The following is a 21,998-nucleotide window of genomic DNA, read 5'->3' on the forward strand; positions in this document are numbered from 1 at the left end:
CCACCCCTGCCTAAGATATCACTACTAAGGGGGGTGTCAAGAGACAGAGCAGTCCTGATAAATCCGCTCTGATACGTCAGAGAGTAGTGTGTGTCCAGACTGAATGAGCCTCTCCTGGCTAAGCTCCTCCTGTATCTGGCTATAAATAAGAGTGAATGGCCAGGCCTGCACTCAGTTCTGCTAATAGAATAGCTGCCCCTGGTCTGCTACACTAGGCTAGCCACTGTTCAATCTATGGGGATTTCCTCTGCCATGCTCACTTGCGCAGACAGCACAAAGAAAGACAAAGTGCAATGTCCATGGTGTGTGTGTGTCATGGATCCTTGCTGACAGATGAGGGCAGGCAGAGTTTCCAGAACAGCAGAGTCCTGCTTGAGGCTCAGCAGGATCTGCAGACTGCAGTCAGACTGGCCAAAGGGCAGCTGTGGAGGCAGCAGCGAGACCATCTGTTTAACCTAGCCACTAACTTTTACACACACATAGACAGAGAATCCATAGAATCAGATCAACAAGCTGGGTGGAAACACTGGAAACCACTTTCATAAAACATTAACAGAGGACAGAGACACGAGAGCATCTATGCCAAGAAACAATACAGACCTCTGCCTGTGAACTCACAGTGGCTTGGATTCACAACATGTCCCACCATGTTTCAGTGTATGATTCAATGCTGTGAGACCTGTTGCCTCACAGGAACACAGCCTCTGCTAATACAGTTATCCATGTGGCCAGCTTGGCTGTCAAAGTGACTGATTACTGACAAGTCAACCTCCCAGAGAAACACAGACATGACTCCTCTGGCGCCTTCTCTTGCAAATGCTCTCTGTGGAGGTCGGCGGTGTCCTTGGCAACCATGCTACCCACAAGCCCCCCCACCTCGAGCCATCCCGAGCTCAGCTGGTGGCGCCACTGAAATCAAATGACCCTTTTCATTGTTATTTACATTAAGCCATTCTCTTCATATCACAAAAAACAGTGTAATGGGGAATTCTCTACCAGGTCTTCCTCTCAGGGGAGCTCAAGTGGTTGTCATCAACTTTCAATGCTGTAACAAGGCATCAAATGAGTCATAAAAAGGCGCTGACAATTATTTCTATCTCACATATATCATGAATGTGCAACTCTCATTCAGCCACACACACGCTCACCAGGGACTCAGTCTCTCCGAGTGACATTCCAGCAATTGACGGCTAGCTCTTCACTTATCGTCGCTGTCTTATTTTAACAGCTTCTAGCAGGAACAAAGCCTGAGGGGGAGGATCTTCAAACCAACAGGGCACTGTATCTGCCATTTGCTCCATCACGGTAACAACCGCTAAAGCATTTAACTTTCCAGGGTGTTCCCAAGATTATTAAATCAAGCAGAGAATAAAATGATTCATGATGTGTGCAGCCTATCGTGAGACACAGCTGCTTACATTTTTGAGTGTACCCTAGTTAAGAGAGCCACTGGCAGCTACTGCAGAAACTAGAAGACTAGTGTAAACTGAGAGATGATGCAGTGCAATATGTGCACTTGGTGAAAATACATGTGAAGGCACACAAGGGGATGTTATGAAAATAAACGATCCTTAATGAACAGCAGCACGCAAGGACACTTTGGGGCATCTAGAGGTCCAGCTGGGCTTGTATCCAACACTTAAAATCAACAAGCTTACCACCTGTGCTCTGCCGCTCCTCATCACCGCCTGCTGATATTATCGCTGATGCTGATCAAGAAAACAGAGACAGAAAGAGCACTTCCAGCAGGGGTGTGAGCCAGCAGATAAGAATGCTTGAAAATTGTGTGGACAGTGCCTCTGGCTCACACAAACCTACAAGAATCCATATCAAAGGTTTTGTAATTCATTAGTGAGCTAAACGTAGATGTATCTTCCATCTCTGCAGTAAAGACCAATGCAGCCGGGGTTAGACGGAATAGCTGTCTGCATGAGCTATTCAGCTGGGGTCAAAAGAAATTTAAGAAGTTAACCTGGAACAGAGGTGTGTCAGCATCAGCCGTTTTTGCTTTGGAAAGCTTGAAGCTGCTGTGCAAAGCTTTCGCTGTAACCCTAGATGTGCTACAGCTTAAATTACAGATGCAGTTCAGTTACAAAAACACAGCAGAAGCAGCAGCAGCACCAGAGGACTAAGAAACAAACACACAATACAGTGTTAACATTATCCTCGTGGCTACAAAAACACAGTGAACCTGTTAGCTGTACCTGCTATACGCGAGACAAGGATGGGGTGTTGGCAAATGAGTTATTTCCAATTATGAAAAGACGTGTCCACGCCTGGCATAGGTTTTGTTTTGCCCTGGAGGGCTGGCAAACCAATAGACACAGTAATGCTGAGGTGAGAGTGAACACAAGTCAGACTGACTGTCAGCACAGTGGCTTAATTACTGTCTCAGCCTCTCCAGTGAGTGTTATTCCCTGACATTCATCCCTGCAAGAAATCCTCATCTACACAACAGCGTTTCTCACTCTTATGTACTCTGTAATCCCCGTAATACACCATGCGTAAATTGCAATCCAGGTTGAAGGGCTCCCTAATAGTGGTTGATGCTGATATATTCTAAGTACATGTAAAATTCACTTACAGTACCTTTACGGTTTAAAAGAAAATGGGAAAAGCAGACAGCTTCGAAACACGTGTTCTAATAAACACATTAAGTCAACATTTTAATGTGAGCTAACAGTCAGAGCACGGGAAACGAGATGAAAACGTTTCCTGAAGATTTCAAATACAAAGTTAATAAACAACTTCCAACACTCCCATTAGTTAAGCAGCAGGTTTTCGCTGTAATAATCAACCAGGGGTGTTTTGTATAATACGGGAATGAATATCTAACTAACCTCTATCTGCTCTTTTCCCTGCTTTGAAAACAAACGTCTGGTTCGCAGATCGACGTAGAGTAAGCAGTTATCTGTTTGGAGTCCGCTATCTTTTGGTTTTCCAGTCTGAGTCGTTGGCAGTAGTGTTGTGAGTGACAACAAACACCTGGTTGTTGCTTGTTATGTGCGCTCCACTCAAGCCGTACTTATCACGTGACACTGCTGAAGGCACTGAGAGAGCAAACACCTGAATTCATCACCATAACACCCTAAACCGTAGACGATCATAATTAAAGCTACACACATACACACAGTGTGTCTGTGGTACTTAACACCAAGGTTATAATGACCTCATGGTACTTTATGATATTTTATAATAAGGTGAATCACTTTAATACCACTGTTATTCTAAATAGACTTGTAGTGAAACTATAGACCACGGTTTCCTATTTTAATATATCCTAAGATGACAATGGGTATTTTCGCTGAGGGGAAAACACCTGATGCCAACACTTCCCACCTGTTTGACCTTCGCATGGCCTCCAGTGACATTGTCATCCATAACGTGGTGTCTGAATGCTGTAACACCTGCAGCCACAGCACTGTGGGTAATCTGACTGATTATGATGGAGCTGCACAGTGTTTTAGAGGAAAAATGTGCAGAATAAGGAGCAATATCTACTGTGCCACCATGACAGACACATGCAATACACAGCTTTGGGCCTTTTTTAGCTTACGGACAGAATGAAATTAAACCCCAGCAGAAAATCACACTAGTATTGCTCTGATTGACCAAAGGCACAGCTTGTGTTTGACTGTACTCAACATTTACTTTATAACTCTTTTTTCTCAGAGTATACCAGTGCGGTATAAACGTATAAACGTAATACCTACATAATACGTTAAGGTGAAATGCGTGTTGCATCAATGTATTGAAGGACTTATTGAAAATTGTGTTAAAATGAATAACAATTTGGTTAAGCTAGTCGGCTAACCTGCCTTTGGTTGTTTAAGCTCGGCGATTTACGATGTAACGTTAACGCATCGTGACGGGCCTCGTTTTAATGTAAATGGACAACTTATATGTGAAGTTACAATTTACTGCAGTGTAACACAGAATAAAGTGAACCCAACGGGCACAGCGCTGGCAAAATGAAGACACGGTGTGAAAACAAAGGTTATGTCGCATCTCTGTTGAAGCAGCGGCGACGAACTCACTTCGTGCGAAACGCAGTTTTCCTGAGTGAAGCTACACGCAAGCTCCCGGCTCTCCCCGTGTTTCAACGTGTTTTTAGTTCACGGTGGTACATTAATACTTATAATACGGCTGCCACCATTAATCTGGAGGGGAGGGGGGGGGGGGGGGGGGAAATAACGACACGAACATGTTGGGAAATCCAGCGAGCGGAGATAATCTCCTGTGGCATCGGGCACATCTGCAAGTGACAACCTGGAAATAGCCACCGCGGAAACACGGACACAACACTTACCTCGTTGGTCAAATGAGTGTCCGCTGGGTTCCTGTCAGTGCCCGACTGGCTGTACAGTTGAAGACGAACCAAATGTATGTTAAGTACACAATACACAGCGATCCTGCCTGCTGCTTCCTCTGCCTCATCTAGTATTTCGATGCGAGTCTGGGCGGAACTACACGCTGCGTCGCAGACACCGCGGATGAGCCAATGGGAGGAGGCGCCACACACCACAGACAGGAGGAGGAGGCAGGAGGTCTCACTCTGCGCTGAAGTCAGGAAGACCGCGCTGTGCTCGCAGAGGCAACGGGGAGACGGTGAGAATAAAAAGGAACAAGATGTCAACCGGCCCCAAGTGTTCACGACCCGAAAGGGTTGTTGGTGCACTCATAACAAAACAACGAGCGTCCGTGGTGGTTACAGTTTGTCAGCTACGCGCGAAATAAGCAGACTGCGCATGTCTTGAGAAAAACGCCCACCTTAGACGAGAAGGAGCTGAGATAATTACATTTTGTTTCGGCTATTTAATTATCTGTCTGTGTTTTTTAAACTGAAGCTAGTCCGTCGCCCTCGGTGATGGAGAGACGAACACGTAGGCTTGATTGTGAAAAAGGGGCAACGTGATATCATTTCACCATCACCACATGATGCTCAAATTTGGGACATGAACCGATTAGAATTCCCATCAAGTCTCTTGTTTTCAATCCGATTACGTAACTTCGCAAATCGGCTATGCAATAAAACACATAACATCAAAATATGCACGAAACCTCTCCACTGGCATGTTTTTTGTTTTTTTGTGCCCTGTGAAAAGTGCCCTTCAATCATGTCAGCAAACCAAGGCAGCTCCCCACATCGAGCTGGAAGCTGAATGCCTTGCTCAGTGGCACCTTGGAGGTAAACCAATTAGCACCGATTTCCTCTAGTTCAGCAAACGCCAAATCACATTCACAGCCTTCAATCTCCAGACTACAGCTGCCCCTCATACATACAGGATTGTGTAGGAGCACAGATGACTTGCGAAGAAAACATGTTAGATGAAAAGTGAATGATGCAACCTTTGATTTCTGTGGTGGCCAGCTGGATAAACAGGAAGAGAAGGAGCAATCCTCTTCAAATAACCAGCACGTCACTTTGAACATCACTTCGTCTTTTACTCTAGGCCCATTAATGTGGTTAGTTTCACAGAGAAAACGTGACGCTTTAGACACATACGACTGATCTACGATCATTTTAACATTTATGACTGAATGATTGCAGCTAAAAGGCCTCAACAAGAAATCAGTCCAGCACATATCCATAGAGATTAATAACAATGATAGTTTATTTATGTACCAGCAAATCTGTTTGCATTGTTTTGGACATTTTCCCTGCTTCTAAGCCAGACACTTAAAGTACAGTAGCATACGATATCTGTATTTGGAGAAAGTTCTCAATAATGACGAGCATGTTTTTGAATAACATATTTACAAAACAACCAAAATACTGTAAATAAACAGGTCAAACAAAACAGAAAAAAACATTTTATAGGTCTTCTAAGTAGTATTTGTCACTGACAAAGCACAAGAGGCTAAGTTAAGAGACAAGCCAACATTACAGTTTTCAGTGAATAATAGGTCAAGTGCTACAATGTAAAGAGTCAATTTAAAGAAAGTGTATGGTAACAGACAAACACAGATTAACAAGATTAACAGATAAAATGGCTATACCGATGAGGACAGTGTGGAAAAAAAGCATTACACTTTAAGACAAACAGAAATTTACTCTTCAGCTAAGATGCCTTTGATTCCAGAAAAAAATAACTTCACAGTGTCATAAAACAAACCCTTGAGCAGGTCAAAAATAGAACAAATTATTAGTAGACTGCTTGTAGAGCGTTGTTATATACTGGATGTCTTCAGGTCACTACCTGTCCACACTCTCAGAGACACAGCGTTAACACACTCTGACATGACAAAACTCAATTTTGGGGCATTGGTTAATCCACAAACAGTGACCATTTGAAATGTGTTAATAAAAAAAAAAACAAAACAAAAAAAAAAACAAACATCTTGTACAGAGATCAAGTAGGTACAGGAAGTCGAATGCAATTTCAAATATAAAGCTTCTGCATGTAAAGCACTGTGTACTGAGGAATACAGGGTAACCTTAAGCAGTCGCTCAGACAAAAGGCATTCAAAAGGTTTGGAATTGCATGGGAACCATAGAAGTGAAATCTGGTCCTAAGGATTTTCTCCTGCATTTATGAGGTTACTTTTTGTGTTTCATCCTGATTTCTAATGCAAACGGTCCATACGGGTTCATATAAATATTCAAATATGACGCTGGCTGGCTGCAGCCAGATTCCACCACACAGAACCTTTTCAAAAGAAGGAACAGTGGCAAAAATCAGGTCACAGAGAATGTGCTGAACAATCTCGGCGTTGCGCTTGCATTAATTTTGTTATCATTACAACTAGAGACCAGTGAGATTCCTTGTGCTGCACTGCATATTCTGTGAGACGCCTGATGTTCTCTGGCGCCCTCATGTGGAGCTGTACAGGGCGATCTGCTGCACCTTGCTCAGCTGTGTCAGCAGCCGTTTCATGCGGTGTTTGAGCTGAGGCAAACGGGCCAGAGGTTCAGGAGGTTCCAGTTCTCCAGTGTAGTCCAACCAGCTCTCCAGCACTGTGGGAGACAAGAAGAAAAACATTGTGTCTCTTTCAGCACACACAACTTGGGAATGTTTAGTGAAAGTGCACGACACCACAATTTAAGCAGGAAGATCAGTGTAAGACTCTGCACACACACATTAATGCCATAAACTGGTTTAAGTAGACCCTACTAGTAATATGGTGACATTTTTATAATATTTTGGACAGGAACTGAGTCAACACTCTTACCCTGCTAAATATTTGGTAAATAAAACAATTCCATCGCAGCCCTTACCATCCAACTCCCTCTCAATGAAGTCCATCCTGTGTGACACCTCGTCCTGGACGGCATCTATGTGATCCAGCAGGTTGATCTGCCACTGCTGATGCTGTCTGCTGTTATCTGCAGCCTGTCCCGGTTCTCTTCCAGTATCTTCCTTCACCTCAACCTGGCACAACGAGCCACCCAACGAAGCCTAGACACAATTCAGATGAATTCATCATTACAGCCAGACACAGGTATGTGAATCTTATTCTTCACAAAGCTGAGGCCAGCCTGCCATTGGACTAGTTGGCAGCAGTGGGGGAGGGGGAGTTGACATCCATAAAGAGGAACTATGGGACGTGATCGGATCACAATCTGTCTTGTGTACTTGTTGTCTAATCCCACAAGACACATATTAACATAAAGTGTATACAGGGTCATATTTTCAGGAAACCTTCAAATTTGATTTTAAAGAAGGAAACAACATTTGTCGGGTGAATTTTCTGCATGAATGCTGTAAAATAAAACCTAACCTTGTTAGTTGTGCCTGTTAATTTTGGTTTGTCTGTCTCCAACAAGCTCCCATAGCGCTGCTCCCGCTCCAGAAGTTCCTCAGTGCTTCTCATGCTGTCTTCCAGCTCTGAGCCCTGTCGGGTCTCCACCACCAGCCTCTGCTCCACTGCCGGGTAATATGCCCGTGGTTTCTGGTAGCAGTGTTCACTGGTAATGTATGAGTCTTGGAAAGATGGGAAGGGTGAGGAGGAGCAAGATAAAGAGGAGGTCGCAGCTGTAGCAGCCCGGCTCAGCTTCTCTAGAGCGTTTGACATTAAAATCTCTCCACGGCTCATGTCCTCATCTGGCGTCACAGGAGATGGAGCTGCATCACTGCCACGACTCGAATCAGAGCTGGTCCGTGACCTCTCCAAATGCTTCCAGGGCTGCCTCCACAGCTGCAAGTCATGATGGGCGTTGCTCCTGAAGAGCCAAAGCAAAGATTAGACCACTGTGTTAACATCACATCAAATGAAATTCAAACACAGTTGTGTTGGCCATCAGCAGCAGCAGCAGCACAGTCTATCCTGATCCATGTTTGATTTAATTTGGCTGCATACAGCACCTCTATACTCACTGTAAGACATTCATCTTAAGCTGCAGTCCACTGAGGATCTCCACCACGTGGTGCACATCTCCCAGCAGCTGGTGAGTGGTGGTGATCTTCTTGGCATTTTGGTGAGAGTAGTTCTCTTCCAGGAAGGAGAGGCCGTACATGTGACCGTTGATCAACCACTCACGATCATACCAGTAGCGCAGACTCTGTCTCTGACCTGTGAGTGAATTTGCAGTTAACCATTATTCTAAGCAATGAGTTGTAGCGGCATTTATTACTCTTTATTAATCTCTACATTAATTACATCTCTATTTTTAGTTCCTAGCAAGTCAAAAATGCAACCTGAAGCATAAACGTTCTGTAGGTGTTATAAATGTGGACATATTCATATTTGTCTAACATAACATCACCTTACTAACCCCAAACCATCCACACATCAGCTATTTTTTAGCTATAATTTTTTCAAGGACCCTTCAGGAGCTTAAAGAACTTGCTGAGATATTAATTATTATAGTTTTTGTGTTCTCTCCATTTGTATTTTTAAATACATATATTTTGCCCATCAGTCATCTTTTCTCAACTTTTTGATGTCTTACCACCTTGTAAATCTGTCATACAAGTGGAAACCCACTTCTCATCTTAAATTCAAAATTGTGAATTATATATAATAATTTGTGCAAATAAATTGTGGTTACAAAAATATAATTAAGGTTTCAGGTATCACTACAATAAGTAGTCATTAGTGTTCGTGAACACAAAATGAGCAGCAAAAAAGCAGGCCTATATAATTCAATGTCAAAGTCGTACAATATACTTCTGACGAGATGATAAACTGCATTTCGTTGCCTAGTACTTGTACATGTGTAATGACAACAAAGTTAAATCTAATCTAATCAGTTCACAGTGTCATTTGTCTTATTGTCCACTAGATGGCAAATCATACTAAACCAGAAGCCTGCAGTCCTCTACACTCACCTGGTGGTTCTCGGCAGATGTAGCAGGTGTATCTGACTGGGACATTTTCTTCCAGCAGCCCCATGCAGGTGCCGTGCTGCCAGCACAAACAATCTTCACACTGTGGGAAGGACAACATGCTAGTGATGAATAATAGTGTTTACTTCAGTGCAACACAAGGTAAATCAAGCTTCCACAGTCTGAAAAGTAGACAAACTATAAGCAGCCGCAATGAGCACCCAGCTCACCTGGATCATGAAGTCATTCTCTTCCTCCACCTCACAGATACATCGTACAATCTCTTGATCACTGGTGTCCACCGCGCCGGAATCCACGCTCAGAGGAGGTGTGGTGACATCCAAATCCACCCCAAAATCATCATCACTCCACCCACAGCTGTCAGTGGACCAGTCACTGATGCTGTCCTCATCTACAAAAACATGGAGGAATGAACTATAGTGTTGTTCATAGGAAAGACACAACAAGATTCCTTCGACAATTAAGCTCAAATAATATTCTTTAATTCTACAGAGTGTTTTAAATATTTGTAGATTGGATGATGAAGCAAGCTGTAGTAGCAAAGAACAGCAAACGATTCAATCAACCAAGTGTTAAAAAATATGATCTTCTCTGTGACAGCATGTTTTATTCTGCAGTCATGACATGACTATGATCAAACTAAAACAGCATGGTGGATTGAATCCAATGGGAAAAGAAAAGGGGAGGAGAGAGGAAGCCGTGTACACTCACACACAAATACACACACACACACACCATCATAGAAATACCCACCATCCACATGTATCTGCTCTGAGTAGCTGTATCCAGGCCTGCTGGTGTAGGCCTCAGGCTTGTGATTGTGTGAGAGGGGGGGTTTGAGTGGCAAATTCAATTTGGACTGAAGACCCAATACAGAGATGTCAATATTCTCCTCACTACCTGTGTAGTCTGGTAATACAGGGAAGGGGGGGAAGCAGATGTAGAACAAAAATGTCAACTTTGAAAATGCTAAACAAACGTCCATCAGGAGTAAACAAAATGTGGCACAACAAACATCGTGGACAAATGATAGACTTAACAGTCAGGGACAATTAGATGATAAAATCCCTGTAGCCAATATCTGAGGCCCTTGACCTCGATGTCACAGATGAGTGTAAGGCGGTCAATGTAGACCACTGTGTTCATGCCAAACATAGTAGTGTGAATGTATCTAAGAATTAGAGAAGTGAATTGTGTTTGTATTATAATGTGAGTGCCCCATTAACAACTGGCTTTTCATCAGCATTACTGTCAAATAACAAATACAGTAAAAGCCTTAACTACATAATAATAACTGTAAAAGAAATGCGTTGGAGTTCACAGTGACAGATGCAACACTTCTCCCACACACAGAGTCTCAGCCACCACACCAAGAGGAGTGAATGGAGTATTTAATGCTTTGCAGGCTAGCTGTTGTCAAGTCACAATGAATGCACATGCAGAGCAGCAGATATGTTAGGAGGGCCAGTGCCAGGGAGCCATGCTTACCTGACTTGGCCTTCTTTTTCTTCTTCTTCTTCTTCTTTAGTTTGATGCGGAGGAAGTCCTTCTGTCTTGGCTTTTCTTTCAGTTTGTCCTTTACTGAACCTGGGGATCATTAAGTAGCAATACTTACACACCTTTTGAGCAGTTAACGCATCATTTATGCTGCCTCATTAAAACCACACAGAGCCTGGTGTGTTGTGAGGATTTACAGTATGCATATATGTGCAATTACACCTTAACACCACTAGTTGGTAGTGGGATTTCTATGACACTGTGTTGTGTTTCCTGGGCTCTGTGTTGAGCTCTTTTCAGTGTTTTACCAACAATGGCAACTGAAACTCATGCTGAAACCAAACATACCATGTTAGAGTAGGAGCTAATGTTTGTTGAACCGGTGTTCAATGCAATAGTTATGACACAGATGTAACACAGAAGCAAAAATTAATACCAACACTTCATCTTACTCAATTGTACTTACCAGGGTCAAAGCCACTCTTGTCCGAGTCCTTGTCCTGCTGCTGGCATCCGTTCCTATCCAGCTGGTTCTCCTTGCTCTTCTCTCTCAGCAATGCCCTCTGCTGATGGCCCTGGGTGTTGACTGCAGGTGGGGCTGATGTGCGTCTCCCTGCAGTCTTCACCTCGCCACGAGGAGCTGCTGCAGATCCAACAGAGTCTGAAATCGAAGAATAGCAAATATAAGGCCAACACACACATTTTAAAATTGCAATAGCAGTATATTAGGGCTGGATCCAAACATACAGATATCTAGATATTGGATCGTTAGATCTGCATTTGTTTCCGTTTTAATTCAATTGAAATGATTCATTTGCACCAAATTACAACAAAAGTCATCAAAAGGCACTTTACAATGTAAGGTTTAACACCTTGTAGCTGTGTACAGACGTTTTCAACTGCATAGCTAGCAGTTTATTGTTTATTTAGTCGGACTGAAGAACAACTCACGCATAGAGGCAGAGATGGTGCGCCGTCTCTTTGGACCATCCAAACCCGTGGCAGTAGCTTGTTTTTCAGAGGCCCTGGTCTGGATGCTCCTGGTGGGACTGCGGTTTTCTTCCAAAGGCTGCTCCTCACCATGATAATATTTCATATGGTAGTGGAGCAGCTTGGCCTTACGGAATGACTTTGTGCAGCCAGGAGCGCTGCACTTAAAGGGGTTGTGGTCGAGGTTGATGGACAATACTGGCGGGGGCTGGTTTTTGATAACTCGGTACACTGAAACAGGGAACAACACAAATTAAGTGTGTAGAGAGGGTACGTCAAAAAAGGCATGTTTTTAATAAGTACTGGGGTATACTCACATGGTTCTCGGCTGAATCTGTTGGGGTTATGAAAACCCTGCTTCCGTACAGCTATCAAAGATTATAGACAGACACTAATTTATTTCCTAAACCTCTGTAAATATGCCCATATTATATTTATCGCACCACGTGATTCATTTTACAGTTCCAGTGACATTTCTGATAATTTACTTCATTAACACTTACGTTTCACAGGCTGAGGAGGCGGCACGTCTGCAGGCTGAGAGATTTCTGACTGGACGCTTGGCTTCTGCTCGACATCTCCATTGGATTCTGTGGTTGTCATAGTGACAGACACCTGCTCCATCCGTACGGACGTGTGAGTGGTTAACTCTGTGTATGGCTTGGGTGACTCTGCATATGGCTTTGTTTCACTCTGTTCCATTTCTATCTCTTCCTTCTTCACCTCTCCATTTATATGACACATGTTATTATGTTGCTTGTTGTCTTCGTCCATCTTAATTCCATTTGTGAGTCCTGTCACCTTTTCTGCATCTCTGGACTTGTTCTGGTCTGCGTGCTCTGATATTCTCTCTTCCTGTTTTATAGTGGGTGCGACCTCTAACTCACTACTTGTTTTCCTGTTCTTCTCATTTACCATTCCTTCTTCCCGCTCGTCGTCCTCACTGTTGCTTTCATCTTCCTGCTCAGAAGTGCTGCGCCTCGCTCGTTTGTTTTTGGGACCCCCATTCTCCTGAAGCCTCCTGTCTCTACGGTTGGGTGCCCTCCTGACCATGTTCCTTTCACTTGACCGAGACTTTCCTCCACCACCTCTCTATTTGTCAGGAGGATAAAGAGAAAGTGTAGGATACAATTAGTAAAGGACAGGTCAAAACCTTAACACTTAACACTCAGAAAAACTATGATTTTATGATCACTTTGGTACATGTACCTCTTTAATAAAAGGCTTCACGTGTATTCCCTTCACTGTCTGGATAACGCCATCATAAAACTTCACAGTGTAGGATGCTGAAGGGAATAAGGCAGAAAAAACTGTATAAAGCAATGTTTTACACATTCACCAGCTATTTGTCGGGTAGCCAATTACAGACTAGTTTCAATGTGGCTGCACCTCCACCATTCTTAGTTCTTACTGTGAGATATTCCACTGTTTACAGTTCTACAGTTGGACATAAGACTAATCTAATCTTTTTTTGCTTTGCCAGTGAAAGAGAAACTAATGTTGCTCTAACTGTTTCTTTCAATAGTACAAGTTTCTTTAGAAATCAGAAGAAATATTTGAATATCTTCAAGATAAAAAAAAAAGTATAAAAGTATTTATTTTAATCATTAATTAAAAAAAAATAGATTTAAACATTTTTACAAATGACATGACATCTGAAGTTCTTAGTACCCACCATCTTTATTGACTGAAATGACCTTAGCGGGGTAGAAACGGCAGTCAGACCAGCTGGCCAGGACCTTGTCATTCACGTGAAAGCCCTGGAGGAAGGACAGAGACCGTAGATCTTGGACATTCTGAAGGAAGGTTGTCCAAATATATTGTAAAGTGGAACTGTTAGAGTCTAACAAAACCATCTGTGCTGTTATACATTTATTAATATTGCACACTGTTCAAATTGTATTCATATGCACTAGTGCTAAAAACGTACAGCTTTTTTTTTTTTTTAACTTACAGGTACAGAAGCGTCGTCCTGCAGGCCCTGCCGCCTGAGTTGGACCCTCTGTACAGGTCTTAGGTAGGGACTTGTCCAATCAAACCACTCGTCGTAACGGTGGCTCCACTGGCGGTAATGAATTAGTACTTTCTCATCTTCGTAGTCAATCTTTTCTATGTTGGCAGCATACCTACAAGACAAAAGACATTTTATGTACAATTGGAAAGAAAGCACACAGAGGAAGAGACCAGTATATTTCTTCAGGTTTAGATTTGTAATCCTTTATGCCAAACAAAGTGTGTAAACATACTGAATGGTCAGTGGTCACAGATAGTTTTTAATCCTTCTTTCTTAATAAAGTCAAGGCTGGTGAAGTGGCTTTTTGAGAGCACACATCCACCACCAACACCAGTAAGTTTCCTCCCTCTTCTCTTTCCTTTTAGTGTTTGATAATAAAGCGGGGCTGTTATGTTAGTCTAAGACTCGGAAGGAGAGTATGACAATTTAAGTGAGAGAGTGGCAAAAGTGAGAAATAACATGGATGGAGAGGAATGATCGAGGCCATGACTCACCAGTTTTTGAGGCTGTCTCTCGCCTCAAGCTGAGCTCCCACCTCAAATGTTATCCCTCTTCTGTTAGGGGGCGTCTTACTCATACTGCCCACATCAAGGCTCTCTTCCTGTATACACACACAAACAGATTAACCAGTTAACATACCGACCAAAACTACACCCATTAGATCTCTGATAAGCTACCAAGAAACAGTGTGTCTAGCAAAGCACACAATAAAATGACTATCAATAATTTTACAATATTGTAGTCAGTCTCCTTTATCACTAACAACTTTTTTCCAGCAACTGTGACAAAACCTTTGCAACCCAGCAGCAATTTTAGAGTTGAAGGTTAAGTAAGCCACTCCCACTATGTGGCAGCAAAACAACGATTGCAATCCACTAAAATATATCACAAGAGCAACCCTAGACAAGCTATGGTTTACACATGCTGAAGCATGGTGCACCACAGTGCACAACATGGGAAAACTGAAATTTTAAGGTGAGTCATGCCCCTCAAATGGAAGTGAAATGTATAAACATCAGATGTGATGCAATCACTAGCTAGGACAGCAGGCGTGTCTTTATCACAGCAATATTCACTGGCAGGATCATTTCAGTCTTTATCATGAAGCACAACGAGAATGACTAAAACGACTTGTTCAGCTTTCACTTCCCACCATCACCACCCACTACTATAGTAGGGAAGCAGTTATGTTACCATACTAACAATCACTGATTCAACAACACATCTTGTACTGGAGCTTTGTCAATTCAACCTCATCAGATACAGGCCCAGGGTCTATGAGCAGATCTTCATCCCTTCTGCAATAATAAAGGGCTTGGTGTGGGGTGATCTTTATTGTTTTCACAGAAAACGGCGGTACCCTCCCAATAACGGCGCGTCCCGGCAGAATACAGAGTAAAGGCAAAAGCATAATAGGAAAATGCTCTACATTATATTTCACGAAGCCTTACTTTGGTCCAGGGTGTGTCGGTTCACCATAGCGGAGAGAGTCCGGAGTTATTGGTTTTCAGGGCAACCTACAAACCGGATATCTTCACACTACTCGGCCCACGTGTTTTCTGGTCAGTCGATTTCACATATAGACACAATGGAAGACAATGGCCTTCATGGTTATCCATCTGATAGATCAGAAACTAAGCACGGTTTAAAAGTATTAACAATACCTTAGTAAGTAAAATGTAAGATTTATGCGAATGCAGTGTATTTTTCGGCCTGCTTAGAGAGACAGACATACGATAGCGACACAATCTGGGCGAATTGGTGATTTCTGAAATCACGAGTCAGACAAGAGATGATGATTATGTGTTTAAACGTGAGGTTATTCGAGGCACATTTTTAAACGAGTCATTTGATCTTACGATATTTTACTGTAATAAACTGAGGAAACTGCAAAACCGACACTCGCAAACGCTTGTAATTATTTTTTTTTTTCTAGGCTCACAGCCAAGAGAATAAGATGTCTCAAATGTTTTACACAGTATCTACATCGCGAACATGTTTTTCCTAATGCCCTATTGTTGAGCACCGCCAACCTCTACTGACACTTTATTGTCCGGTGTTTTATAACAGTGGGCGTGGTGTCGGGGGAAATATCGCCGACGTCGCGCGCAAGCCAAATTCGATTGGTCAAACGACTCTTGCGTGGGAGGGACTTGCGCCTCTGATTGGCCGAGCACCTGTCACTCACAGAGCTCGTCAGGCCTCGCTCAGGCCTACTTTGTCAGACTTTTCCTGCCGTGAAGGAGCAGCGTGGAAATGCAAAGCATTAAACTTCCCTAACTGACCGAGCGCCGAGCCACTTAGTGGCACAATGAGAAAAAGCATAACGGCGACCAAGAAACACAACAGCGACTGCACAAATATCGCAACGACGCGCAAAAGCACAATATTTTAGCACCTACGTAGTCACGTTTGTTTTGAAGTGAGAAAAGCCGACATGCGGCATCACGCAGCCTACCGTTGCGCTGCTGATGCAGCCGCCAAACGGGCCTCAATAACGATGTTACGGAGGACTAAGAAGTCTGAAATACGACGGGTGGCGCGATTCAAGATTCCTACCTGTTCTCCAGTCACTCTTTGTCCGACGGGGTATAAAATGTACAATGTAATCCCTTTAAAACGCAGGTACCGCCACCTCCGCCTGTCTGCTCCAAATCACGCAGTTGTATTTCTCCGACGTGCATTCGCCACTGGCGCGCGGAGAGTGGCACTGCGACGCGCATGCGCGCACAACGGCCACGGCCAGACCACAAACGTCTTCTGATAAAAGGCTGCGGACATGCAGACATGCAGCCTTTAGTTAGAGTCATCCGACAACAATACACGAATCTAACAGGAGACATGTCGCTACCTTTCTGTATGAATACATGTAGGGTTTCGATCGTGGGGTTTAAGTTGTTTACACCTATCAGTAGTGCTGACATAACACTGCCACCTACCGTTCATTCAAGGGAGCTACTACCTGTCTCTCTCTCTCTCTCTCATCTCTATTTGAACAGTCTAGAAATTACACATGGAAAAATAATCCTCCCCATCTATCACCCATCACAGTGCTTCATTTAAACACTACCCACCACCCATGTAAAAACACTGAGAAAAAAACATTTGAGTTTGAGCTGCTCTCTGAATAAACAGCTCTTTCGTTCCTAGTTGAAAATGAACAGTGCTGTTGCAGGATGACAGGTACATGGCTGCAGGAGTGACAGGTGAAGCAGGTGGCAGTTATGTGCAGTGAGATGTGCAGAAAAAGAACAAACAGCTGAATGTGTACAGTGCGGACGAGCGATGGCTGCCCCGTGACAGGGTGGGGAGCAGTTCATATCTGTTTACTAATCTTTTCGCCGGTGTATTGACTATACAGAAGAATAAGACTTTCATAAGTCTCTGCAAACAAGACTTAAAAGTTATGTACCTGGAGCTGACATGAGATGCACTATGGGAAACTTTGGGAAATTCTGCTAGATTGACAAATACAGAGAGTACCTGCATTTGATTTCAGCAACAAACAATGATACAAACAATTTGAATTTCTGAATCACACCAATACAGTCATATCATGTAAAATAAAGAACACAGAATATTATTTTATCTTATTTTGTAAGTTTCATGGATTTTAATGTCATAAACTCTGTACATGGACTGTATTTTTAATAAGAAACCTAAAATCCCTATAACTCCAATTGATGATGATCTGATTTAACTTTATTTGATTGTTATTAGTGTATTCGTGTGCTTTTTTATGATTCAGTAGTGAGTTTGTAATACCAGTAGAATACAAAATAGTGTAATTCAGAATTAGTGCTGACTTAAATATTCTCCAGCGGACACTTTTGAGACATATGTTGTAGCAGCTTCAAGTCTGAGGTCTGTGTTGCATGTTTTCTATCTTAAAAAACAAAAACAAAACAAGGCACCCAAACTGCAATTAAACTTTTATTATGGACAGCAATTCCATATAATACCAAGAAGGTATGTAAACACACATATACACACACACAGAAAGTGGTCTGAATCAGTCCTATGTTCAAAAGGCAGGCAGTTACAGCAGAGAAATGTTAACAGTTAATTACAAAAACATCTTTTTTTATTGCTCTGTAAAGCGACTGTTACCTTCACCCTTAACCAGGAGCATTAAACTACAATTGAGAGTTAATAATATATACAGAATTATTTACATAGCCAAAGCCTGACAGGGGACAAGAAAAGCTTAATGTAGATTCTCATAGAGCTTGACATTTGTACAATAATCCATTCTCAGCACAGGGGTTTGTGGTAAATTAATTAAATGTTCAATCTGCAAGGGAGGCAATGTACAGTTATCACATCTGACACCCGTTTTATCATAAAACCTGAGCCAAAAAAAAAAAAAAAAAAAAAAAAAACTTCCAGACAAACAAAATAGAACACTATTCCAATTTTAAACATATATTTTTTAGACATTAAAAAAAAAATACAGCTGAATAACTAGCCTCCCACATCACTATGACACAAACAGTAATTACAACACTTCCGTCTGGATTCAGCTGAGTGCTAAAGAGTTGTAAAATCAAAGCACTTCCAAGTTCATTTGCTTAGAAAAATCACTCATCCATTAGAAAGTGTTTGCCACACATCCTTCCAGTTTGTGCTTTGAAATGAAGCTTCTGTTCACCGTCACACAAGTTCTGATGGCGTGGCATCGTGAGTCTCGTAGAACCAAGTACGAGGAAACCAGCTATCAATATGACTACTGAAAACAGCACAGACAAGCTTATTACAGAGACAGTATTATACAAGAGTTTATTTTTTCAATTTCAATCTGTACATGATTAAAGAAGGCTATGTCTTCTGTTCACACTGACAATCACACAGCCGAAAACAAATGCTAACAAAAATAACAGATGAGCGCCAACGCTATCTTTGCTGTTTTTGTGCAAGTGAATACTTCTGAACTGAAGTAAATACTGTAAGACTCAGATTCAATGAGTAAGAAATGAAATAGTACACCTGTTTTCACATGCAGCGGTTAGAAAAGTCTTTACAGTAAACCACTGTGGATTTTAGTATCAAAGAACACAGTGAAACCTAAGGTGATGTGTATTGTCTGAGTTAGAAGAAAAGAGCACAACAGGGCAAAGTCCAAGCTATTTTCACACTCCTTGTGCTGTAAAAGGTGTAATATCTCATCACCCAAATTTCCAGTGTGTTTTGAACAGAGACAGTGTTTATGTATGATTTTAAATGTTTAACTGGAAAAGCCGGAGAGCCGATTCAGAGCCCGAGGTAGACTCCGTGGTTTACAGTGTCTACACCACCCCTTCGATGAAACTAGTGTCCAAGTGAACAATGAGCATTCTCAGGAAGGACATCTCCTTGCGTGTGTTCTCAAAGATGATCCGTGGATCATCTGATTGGCATCGGAGGCAGTTGGGAGCCATTACCATGGCAAGGTTGTTCACATCCATCTTGGTTATAGCCACGTTAGATGGCTGAGCAAATACCTACAGGCAATCGTACAATCATTTATCAGTAAATTTATTTTCAGAGCTGAAGTTAATATGATCAATAGGAGTATGTTTGTGTTACAAACGCAACATACAACATAGTACAAGGACAGTGGCCAAAAACATGCAATTATGATAGTAATGGAGTTTCTGGTAGATTACTGTCTGTGTTTAAGGGGATTACACACCCATGAAAACATGTTTATTACCTGCAGGAAGTGGATGAAATAACAGAGCACCAGCCTGTTGAGCTCAGGCAGAGACTGCACCACAGCGATGGCTGCAACCGGGTCATCACAGTTACTGACACACTGCTTGTAAAAGTTCATGGGGATGAGAGGTTCCTCCAACTCCCGATACCAAAGCTTCATCAGAGAGGCTAAACAAAAGGACACACTGTTTAATATGCAGAGTCGCATATGCATGTAACCTTTACATTCATGTAGAGCTTTAAAGAAAGATACTTTTTTTAAGACTTTGAGGACAGGCTGCCCCCATGAGGCGTCACGGGTTAAATACACATAACACACATTAAATACATATAACATAAACTTCTAAAAATAAAACTTTAAAAAATCCTTTCTCACCGGGAACATTAGGGTCAGAGAGATTCTCTGGGATCCTCCACTGGTCGACTTGGAGCTTCAACGCATTCACTTCATCAATGTCTCCAGGCACTCTGAAAACAAACAACAAGCATAGTAACATAGTAACAATCAGTGGCCACAAGAGGGACCTCTACTTCCATCATACCACAGTCTCCATGCCCCTATGGCAAAGACATTACACATGCACACACAGTAGGCTTTAAATGTGGTCTGGTGGCTGAAAGTCCTCGGTTCTTTGTTTGCAGTACTTTTAAAAACAAAACAAAAACAGTATAAACATAACCAAATAACACACTGTTGAGAAAAGTCACCCTGTAGAAGCTGAGTTTCACAGGGAGATCTGAATATGGTACGTTTGCTGAAAAGCAAACGTTCTCTAAACAAGTCAAGATGTTACAGAATTAGATTTGCTGGAGAAAACCTTACACAAACACACAGTTGTGAAGCTCCCACAAGTTTGTATGCCTGAGCACTAATGTAAACCCATATTATGATGTAGCAAATTAAACAGACTCAGGAGCAAATAAGAGGTGTTTGCTCTGCAGTCTGTTCTGTGTACTGTACACAAGAGGAACCTACTTTGAAATAAGGGGATACAGAAGACCACACACATTTGTTTAAATAGACTATACATACAACACACACACTCACGCACATGCAGTACATAAGATCCCCTTCTAATTTCCTAAATTCCATCTGTCTCACACTGTTCAAGTAGAGGCATGTAATTAGCTGAGTTTGGTCTGTCTTACCTGAAGATGCCCTCTGTCTGAGCCCCACCTAGAGCCAGGACATACTGAGAAAGCTGAACCTGCACCCACGGAAGTTTCCTGTCTGGGAAGAGCTCACTCTGCCTCTCCATCACCTCCTCCAGAGAACTACCGAACAGGGACGGGGTGACGATGGCGCGCCTACTGTGGTCGATCTCCTCCAAGGTGGGCTTACGCAACCCCTGGAAGTGTGAGAGGTAAGCAAAAGAGAAGATTTACTGCCTGGGAGTACTAGAGACTGATTCTAATCATGGCTGTGTTAGCAGCTGTGCTACTATGACTGGATTTGTGTTTATGTCTCTACCTGTGATTGTATCAGTGTGTCTGTAATTATGTTTCTCTCTGTGACGATATCTAGGATGACTCAGATGCAAATCACAACTTTCAAATTCACTCACTTGTCCTATTTTTCCTTCAAGTAAATTTCAATTGTATAAACATGCAACATCTAAATTTTTACTTTTTATTTGAAGCTCCTGGCTTACCTTTTTGCCTCCAGTAATAGCCACCTTCTGCAGTTTCCGATGGCAGAACTTGGCATATGTGCTGATAGGCAGACCTGTAGGGTGACAGAAAAGGCAAATTCAGGGCTCAGAGACAATGAAACCCAACTCCACAAGAAACAATATACACACCCTATCTGTATCCTCAAAGACCCTAAGTAAAACCCTTAAGCATCAGACAAGACTGAACACACAGAATAATAAATGATTTGAATTCTTTCCCACAAACAGGGAAAGCTGTTTTTCCCACAGATGTCATATAAAGTATGAGAGGCAGGCAGTGGTAACAGGAGAGACATGTTGACGGTGTGATTCGGGTATATGGGGATTAGAGCAGGCCTGGTTAAACTGTCAGGCTGAGGGAAGATTTACTGCTGCTGAACAAAAGCTTTAGAGACAGGATCCGACCTACACATCCAGCGTTGAGGTGATTCATCAGTGTACACAGACAAAAAGGCCTCCGGAGAGAATGAAAAGCACAGAGGCTCCCTGTCTCCTACCTGCCCTAAGTAGCTACTGTAGGACCCAGATTTCTATTTGGTGAACTACATTAGAGGAACACCATTGTTTTCAGAGGTGGCATGTACTTCAAGAGAGTCAAGCAGCAGCAGAACCCAATCTGTCCCGGAAAAAGTCCCTAGAAATTCTCTTTACATTCTCAAACTAGACACAAAAAACTTTGATTATGCGTGCTCATAAAAATACATTTCTGTGGTGATGAGATCACGCCAAATGCTAATCTCATGGGGTCTACTCCAATTCCCAGAATGTTCACTATGTCAGGCACCTGAACCAGGGCCAGATGGACAAACTTACTTACAAATTTTAAAAAGTAGCAAACAC

At 42.4% G+C, this 21,998-nt stretch overlaps 3 protein-coding genes across 10 annotated transcripts in view; all 3 read right to left on the reverse strand.

Moving 5' to 3' along the window:
• Nucleotides 1-4,473, reverse strand: part of ndrg3a (ndrg family member 3a) — a 29,460-nt gene extending 24,987 nt beyond the window's left edge. For both annotated transcript variants that reach the window (XM_026347445.1, XM_026347444.1), the window contains exon 1: nucleotides 4,310-4,473. The gene's annotated coding sequence lies outside the window, so the exon portion shown is untranslated. The remainder of the gene's footprint in view (nucleotides 1-4,309) is intronic.
• A 1,120-nt stretch (nucleotides 4,474-5,593) lies between these two features.
• On the reverse strand, nucleotides 5,594-16,497 carry phf20a (PHD finger protein 20, a). 5 transcript variants are annotated; one of them, XM_026348598.1, is made up of 18 exons: nucleotides 16,351-16,495; nucleotides 15,243-15,350; nucleotides 14,286-14,392; nucleotides 13,732-13,903; nucleotides 13,453-13,573; nucleotides 12,987-13,063; nucleotides 12,281-12,869; nucleotides 12,095-12,145; nucleotides 11,739-12,008; nucleotides 11,254-11,448; nucleotides 10,779-10,877; nucleotides 10,044-10,199; nucleotides 9,500-9,681; nucleotides 9,273-9,372; nucleotides 8,319-8,514; nucleotides 7,723-8,164; nucleotides 7,220-7,400; nucleotides 5,594-6,958 (listed from the first exon to the last, which is right to left on the reverse strand). In XM_026348598.1, exons 3-18 carry the CDS (start codon nucleotides 14,366-14,368, stop codon nucleotides 6,816-6,818), a joined length of 3,057 nt encoding a protein of 1,018 aa, XP_026204383.1. In that variant the 5' UTR covers nucleotides 14,369-14,392; nucleotides 15,243-15,350; nucleotides 16,351-16,495; the 3' UTR covers nucleotides 5,594-6,815. The 5 variants fall into 5 exon arrangements, with proteins under 5 accessions (XP_026204383.1, XP_026204384.1, XP_026204382.1 ...); XM_026348599.1 differs by lacking the exon at nucleotides 15,243-15,350 and having other exon boundaries at nucleotides 13,453-13,537; nucleotides 16,351-16,497; XM_026348597.1 differs by lacking the exon at nucleotides 15,243-15,350 and having other exon boundaries at nucleotides 16,351-16,497.
• A 1,214-nt stretch (nucleotides 16,498-17,711) lies between these two features.
• zgc:92107 (MyTH4 and RhoGAP_KIAA1688 domain-containing protein homolog) overlaps nucleotides 17,712-21,998 on the reverse strand; it is a 29,878-nt gene continuing 25,591 nt past the window's right edge. For all 3 annotated transcript variants that reach the window (XM_026347824.1, XM_026347823.1, XM_026347825.1), the window contains 5 exons: nucleotides 21,138-21,211; nucleotides 20,635-20,834; nucleotides 19,862-19,953; nucleotides 19,484-19,653; nucleotides 17,712-19,271 (listed from right to left, as the gene is read on the reverse strand). In XM_026347824.1, the coding sequence (XP_026203609.1) occupies nucleotides 19,077-19,271; nucleotides 19,484-19,653; nucleotides 19,862-19,953; nucleotides 20,635-20,834; nucleotides 21,138-21,211 (731 nt within the window). In that variant the 3' untranslated portion in view covers nucleotides 17,712-19,076. The remainder of the gene's footprint in view (nucleotides 19,272-19,483; nucleotides 19,654-19,861; nucleotides 19,954-20,634; nucleotides 20,835-21,137; nucleotides 21,212-21,998) is intronic.

The sequence above is a fragment of the Anabas testudineus genome, chromosome 5 (assembly GCF_900324465.2).
Source record: "Anabas testudineus chromosome 5, fAnaTes1.2, whole genome shotgun sequence".
NCBI lineage: Eukaryota > Metazoa > Chordata > Actinopteri > Anabantiformes > Anabantidae > Anabas > Anabas testudineus.